Source organism: Tachysurus fulvidraco, chromosome 5 (genome assembly GCF_022655615.1).
Source record: "Tachysurus fulvidraco isolate hzauxx_2018 chromosome 5, HZAU_PFXX_2.0, whole genome shotgun sequence".
Classification (NCBI taxonomy): domain Eukaryota; kingdom Metazoa; phylum Chordata; class Actinopteri; order Siluriformes; family Bagridae; genus Tachysurus; species Tachysurus fulvidraco.
This window is the reverse complement of record NC_062522.1, coordinates 946,184-953,683: the sequence shown is the minus strand read 5'-3', so window position 1 is coordinate 953,683 and position 7,500 is coordinate 946,184. Positions and strand designations below refer to the sequence as shown.

Genomic DNA, 7,500 nt, shown 5'->3' with positions numbered 1-7,500 from the left:
CACTGATAAAATGATTGTATAACAGTACACCATGAAGTCAAGGTCTTCCTCACCGACTCTGAGTTTGACTTTCAGGCTCTGAGGTTTGAGCTGCACCACATTTGTGAGGTCACTGTTCAGTTCGTTTTCTTTCATGATTGAACTATGGGGTTTTGGATCGATCATATTTTCACTCTGGCATGTCCTCATCCTCAGGGACTCAGCAGAGTCACATCTGCGTTCGTCTGATTCTCCAGACTTCAGAAAATCCTGCAGAGTGAGAAGGTTGTGAAAAAGTCTGCAGTTCTTCCAGTGGGCGGGGCTAACAGTGGGCGGGGCTAGACTGGTGCATATAACCTTAAAACTTTCAAGACTTTACCAGCTGACTGTCTCATATCTTTTTACTCAACATTACCTCAAAAATATGACATCATTCATCAAAACAAACACCAAACCAATCGTCTAAACTCGACACTAAATCCACAATGATTACAGTCACTTCTGTCATTATGTTTTAATTTCACAGCTTATAGGAATTTATAGAGGAGCAAAAGATTTATTTAATATATTATTTTATTTTCTGCAAAAATCCATTAGATTTAATAATTAGATTATTAGCAGAATTTATTTATTGACTTTGTTATTAAGATAAATATTAATGTGTGTGTGTTCGTTATATACACATTCTTAATCTTAATTCACCTTAATTCTAGCACTTCTAGTTGTTACTTCCATGGTTACGGAGATAAATACCACAACCACACCTACACCTACACCTACACCTACACCTACACCTACACCTACACCTACACCTACACCTACACCTAATCGCAAAGTGTTGCTGATTCTCACCTCATCATGCTGATGATGATGAAGGTCACATCAATACTTTAGATTTCAGTCGATGGAAAATGACCAGGAAATTCTCTCAAACCTCAAAACTACCTCGACACTACTTACCTACCCAAACACACACTTTACCACTACTTACCTACCCAAACACACACTTTACCACTACTTACCTAACCTTTACAGTATATACACACACACAAACACACACTTTACTTCTGATAACATGCTTAAAACTCAAACCAGTCAAATTGCTGTATTTACGTTTATACATATTTAAATCCAACTTTAAATGTGTAGCCTGCATGAGGACATTTTCATAAAATGCAAAGAAAAATAAATTAATGTATAAAACAGTTATACAGCAAATCCAGCATTTTCCATATGGGGTAAAAAATTAACTGATTCTGAAATCTGATTTCATTATGTCTCTTTGTAACACATTATAACACAATACTGTCTACTCTCAGTGTGTCATCACACGGAATCTAGTGTTTCACTGTGAATGACTTCACACTGTTTATTACACCAGATGTGATGTCATCACTTCAGGAAACCTACCTTCTGCTTACACCATGCACATCCTGGACTCTTCAAACACTCAGAGCAGGTAGAGCGTGGCTGACAGACTGGAGATGGATCTACCACACACACACACACACACACACACACACACACACACACACACACACACACACACACACACACACACACACACACACACACACACACACACACACACACACACACACACACACACACACACACACACACACACACACACACACACACACACACGCACAAAGAATTCATCCACTGGTCGTATAATCATATGATATTTAACCCAAACCAAAAAGAACAACATTTCAGCATAAAGCTCAGTATCACAGACTGGAGTTGATCTGATGTTGATGTCTGATTATGTCTGATTACCTGCTGTACATCTCAGGGGCGCCGTGTAAAGGGCAAAGACAAAGGCTAGAACAAACAGCATGACTCCTGAAGACCTGAAGAACAGCACACAGAACATTTGGTTAATATGAAGCTACAGATGACTGAATTAATCTGTTAGACATCACACAGTGATCGTGTTTACTTCAGGAGTGTGGGGAGAAAAACTGGGATTAGACTTTATATTCTATAGTGACAAGGAGAAAGTATCGGCTCATTAACACTCGCTTTCAGCTCTGAGACTCTACTGTTACAATCACATCATCATAAGAAGCTTCTTCACTGCACTCGAAGTTATTTAGCTTATCCTAATTCAAATCACGTGTGTGTGTGTGTGTGTGTGTGTGTGTGTGTGTGTGTGTGTGTGTGTGTGTGTGTGTGTGTGTGTTTTAACTGAAGTGATGTATTAATTACTACAAAAATAAAACCTTAAACACAAACTAAAATGTAAAGAAACGAAAGTTCACAGTCGAGAGAAATGTCTCAGTCTCTCACTGTCTGTTCCTGAGAAGTCATGAGCTGTCCCAGGTAGTGAGGACCAGGACTTTCTTACACAGTGCCATGCCGTTTGGCTGTAGGAGGAAAGATCGGCTATGAGAATGTAATGTCTGTGTCGCGAATGAATGTTTTTTAAAACGCTGATGTAACGAACGTGTGTCTTGTTTTGTGTGGCGTAGTGATTGGTGGTGTTTATTAGCGAGTGCTTCCCTTATATGTCCCATCGAAAAGCCTTTACTATCACCACATTACATTACGTAGTGTAATTGTATTCATCACATATCCCTACTGAGGAGGTTGGAGTCAGAGCACAGGGGCAGCTATTGAAGGTCTTAAGATGTTGAAGGTCTATTGAAGGTAAATGGTGACATGTCTGTTCATTTTAGTGTGTGTGTGTGTGTGTGGGGTGGGGGGGGGGGGGGGTGGACCGGCAAGGCTGTCCAGTGTCTGGGATACTGTATACCATCTCAACTGAGCCATTGTTGAGTAAACTCAGAACTGAACGTAACGGCTTGTGTGTTCCAGGGTGTGTTAATGCTTTCTAGTTCTCATCTGATGCCGATGATTTCATTATTGTTCTGATTAGTGGACAGAGATGTTAACGCTCTGTTGTAAGAGTCAACTGGCAGAAAAGTCAGGCCTTTTAAGCTGGGGTGGTCACAAGGGGGGACCACGTCTGCCACCTGGCTTAACCTGGGCCAGAGGGGGGCACAGATATGTTGGGGATAAGAGCAGAATGTAAAGAAACTATTTGAAGGGATAATTGAAAAGTTAAAAGGGCGTCTAAGCAAATAAAATTTTCTCCTTCCCAAATTGTCATATAGAGGGCGAATATATATATATAAAGGTATATCTTATCTGATTAATTATTAATAACCTAATAGCATCCTCTCTCTGGCACTGTTTAACTTGCTTGGACTCCCCACAGTTTTAATCAGTCTATTTAGTTGATTTTTTCTGGGATAATTTACACTGGGTGCCACAAAGTGTTTTATACCTACCCAGAGATGAAGGAGGGAAAGGACTGATACGTGTGCAAAGCAGATTAGCAGCTTTTCATATTCAATCTGTTTAAAGATTTCTTTCAGGTTGTATAGACTCAAACTGGAAGTCTGCCACTGCGGTCATCTTGCAGAAGTTTGAGGGGCTGTGACAAGTCATTGTTCTGCATGAATCCACAGAAAACAAAGCTCTGAAAACTGCCTGCTTTCTATCGCAACATGTTCAAAGTCTGGTCACTTTTCAAGTTACACAGAACTGAGACTGTAACTTCCTTACACTGGCTGCGACATGAACCACAGGAACCACTGGTCCTCGGATTGTAAGTGGACCTGTCACACCAGGGGACTTTCCCTGCCCTCACACAGTTACTCCACACAGCATATGTGACCACACTCAGAGATATAGGTATGACTAGCTGGACCTAACCTTTTAAACATCGAGGCAGTCGGCACTGCGGTTATAATGAAGTCGACTCGAGAGCCGGCCCAGTTACTGATGAAATGGTAAGGTGCTATCATGGGTGAGGACATTACAAGGCTAGAAAAACATGCAGAGGGATTTACACGCCCGAATGAAAGTCACCACTTTCTTGATCTCTTTTTAATGCCCAAATTAGAGGAGTGTAAAGGGACTTTTTATGCTGTGATAAATTGTCTTGTTTGGTCCAAAGATATCATCTGGTAAAGAAATGCACCAATGTTGTCAAAGCTGTGAACAAAAATACACTAAATGGTAAACTGGACACACTCTGGCGTACTGTCCTCCTTTTAGGGGAGGGAACTTTGTCACCATTACCGAAAAACAGGTGATTTATGGAGAATTGGAGAATTTTACATAGTGTAATTGCTGTCAATGCTTTTATCACATAACATATGTTTTAGACCATAATGTTGGTCAACAAAGTCCTTTTTGTTTGCAGAGACAGTTTATTATGCCTTTATGACCGCCCCAGATAAAAGCCTCTGTTCTCTACATTGCAATGTTTAAAAGTTTTAATGAAACCAATTTAAATGGGAACTTTTATTCTGGGGTTTAAATATGTCTGCAGAAGGTGCTGTAAATGTCAACTATTGAATTTCCTGCTTGGTCAAGGCAAAGATGGCGATATATGTCAGCAGTAGGTTGAACAGACTTTGGTGACCAGTGTAACAAGTGTTTTCACTGATGCTAACCTACAAAGCCACAAACATACCATCTCCCTCTTACCCCAAAGCCCTCATCACTCCTCACACTGCACCTCACACCCTCCTATCTACAGCACTACTCGACTGGTTCCACCATCTCTCAGGGTAAGAGGCAAGTATACTACAAGACTCTTCTCTGTTCTGGCACCAAGGTGGTGGGATGAACTTCCCCTAGAGGTCCGGACAGCTGAGTCACTGGCTATTTTTGAGCGGCGGTTGAAGACCTACTTATTCAGGAAACACTTCAACTAGCACTTCTTTCCTTATCTTTTGCATTAAAAAAAAAAACAACAACACTTTGACACTTTTTCATTGTAACTCTGAACAAATGTTTTAAACTCATGGTATCTTAAGTCTGTAACCGAGTGAGCAGCATTAATGTATTCAATGTTAGAGATTTAAGCACTTATGTACGTCGCTCTGGATAAGGGGTCTGTCACATGCTGTAAATGTAAATGTTCTATAATTTTGTTAAATCCAGGATATTGATTGATATTGATATACGTTTATGAGTGACCTTGGACACTTTGAGTGTCACTTTTTTTTTCAAAAATCAAAAATCTCTCTCTCTCCATCTCTCTCTCTTTCTCACTCTCTCGCTCTCTCTCTCACTCTCTCTATCGCTCTATCTCTCTGTCTCTCACTCTCTCTCAGTGCTACCTGGCTGCAGAGGATGTGGTTGGGCGTCGGAAAGTTTTGGCAGCATTCAGGACGAACAGTGCTGTAGTTCTGCCTGTGAACATGGTGGAGAATGCAGTCCCAGAAGGGCATATCACTGTCTAATGTCCCCCCTTTTATTTCCAATGAGATATTTGAAAGAGAGCTCTCCATTTTCAGCAAGCTCGTCTCTCCGATTAAAAAGATGAACATCGGAAGCAAATCAGACCTGGCAACTCATGTCTGCTCATTCAGAAGGTTTACTTACACGATCCTAAATAACAACAGCACTGAATTAGAGCACACAATAACTTTCAAAACCAATGGGTTTGATTACACGATCTACGTGTCGACTGTGTCCATGAGGAGTTTTGGCTGAGGAAGAACCGGACAGCCCCGAGCCTCAGGCAGCACAACCCTCCTGCCTATGTGGGAGATGTATATATTCAGGACAGTAACCGGCCAGATCAGTCTGCTCCGCATGACGGAGTATTCAAGGCAGACTCTCTGGTCACGGACGCAGCAGACGACTCTGAAGATGTCTCTATTAGTTCTATGGCAGAGAAACCAGGAACCTCAGAGTCTAAAATCACTGAAAACACAAGGTACCCAGTGACGGAACCGTTGTTCCCACTGCTCAGACCGAGCAGGCTTCACCTGAGCAAAGTGTTGAAACAGAAACTGTAACTGATGTTGAACTGATGATTACTCAAGACTGTAAGAGTGTAACCGAAGATAACGTTGTTGTTTTAAAGTAAAACACAGACGAAGCAAACCTGAAAAAAAACTGGACCTAAAACACCCATAAAGAGAAAATCACAGGAAAATGACAAAATGGTAGGTCACAAAAAAAAAGCAGAAAATAAGCAGGTTAAAATTTGCTAGTGAGCTGAACAATGAAGATCCCCCTCCTGATCTCACCGTCTGTATCACGACTGGGGGTAATCGGCTTGGTAATAAGTACAATGAAAAAGTACAAATGAAGGGTGTTTTGAGGCTTTAACAACCTCCTAAGTAATGATGATGACATGCCACAGTTTTCTTGGTCTTCGTGGACCTCGAGTGTCTTTTCTTGTGCTTATCTTATTTTCTATACTCATGCAGGACTTTCACATTACATCTCTAAATGTAAATGGTGCCACAGACTGCAGAAAGAGACCTAAACTGTATGCTCTAGATTCCCCAGTGGAAATAACAGCTTTCTTAGATTAACTGTGTAGAGGTTTAGAAACCTGTGACACACAATAGTTTATTTGTTGGTGGTGACTTTAGAAAACAATGACCGCAACCATGTAGAGCTGCACGTGCCTTCTCGAAAAAGACTTCTGCACATGGTTAAAAAACATGAACTAAGTGACATTTGGAGAACTTCTAATAGAACTCAAACACAGTGAAGCTGCACTCATGCTACTGATGGTGAAACATCACTAGCAAGGTTAGACCAGTTCTATGTTCTCTAAATGTCAAAACTTGTGTTATTAGCCGGGTTGGGTTTTAGACCACAGCTTGGTTTTATGTGTTCCAGTTTTGTAGTTAATGTATTCAGTGATAGAGACTTAAAAGCACTTGTGTACGTCACTCTGGATAAGAGAGTGTCACATGCTGTAGATGTAAAATCTGGAGACTTTTTAAATTGCAAAGACCCACAGCCAGACTCTCAGGAGCCTCTGGTGTACAGGGGACGAGCGATGCTACTGTAGTGGAACTGAAAGCCCAGACTCAGGGGACCCTTTTCCTGAACTTGCACTGTCTGTAGACTGTGAGCAAAAAGACACTGGTCACTTTTTGGACTGTAAAAACACTATAAACATGAACTTTTTTAATGTTCTGGGACGAGCTTTTAATAAGAGGTCACTCAGAGGGACACACCATGGCACACTGTCCTCGGTTTGAGTGAGGAGGAGCTTCCAGGGTGAAGGTCAGTATATAAGCAACCATTAACATAAAAAACTGGAGATTTATCATTACGCTCAATGCTTTTATCTCTGTTCTGTGTCCCCAGGCCAGTCACTCGTGTCCTTTCTGCCTCCAAAGAGAGACAATGATCTTTTCACCCATTTGCAGAATATTTTTAGTGTTTTCAACAAAAGTTTACACTGAAAGTATTTACAGAAAATTGTATTCACTGAAAATTGGTTTTAAATACACGCACAGAAGATGAGTTTGTTAAACTTTGTTCTGGGGCAAAAGTGTATTTACATCAGATAAAAAAAATTAGGCTGAACAAAACGTCTGTCCCAATGTTGTAATGGTCACTACAGCACCAATAAAGTCCAGAATTCTGCTCGATCTTGTGTTTTATAAAAACAAAGAACCTAAACCTGGTGTTGTAGAGGACCGTGTTGTGTTGTCAATGAAGAACTTTTTTTAAATGACTTTT

The 7,500-nt window shown here is 40.8% G+C and overlaps 1 protein-coding gene across 1 annotated transcript in view; it reads right to left on the bottom strand.

Moving 5' to 3' along the window:
• Window positions 1–7,500, bottom strand: part of itgb7 (integrin, beta 7) — a 22,675-nt gene that overhangs the window by 13,398 nt on the left and 1,777 nt on the right. Inside the window, exons 2-4 of the mRNA XM_047814007.1 lie at window positions 1,762–1,835; window positions 1,390–1,469; window positions 54–249 (exon numbers count right to left, since the gene is read on the bottom strand). Of these exons, the coding sequence (XP_047669963.1) occupies window positions 54–249; window positions 1,390–1,469; window positions 1,762–1,822 (337 nt within the window). The 5' untranslated portion in view covers window positions 1,823–1,835. The remainder of the gene's footprint in view (window positions 1–53; window positions 250–1,389; window positions 1,470–1,761; window positions 1,836–7,500) is intronic.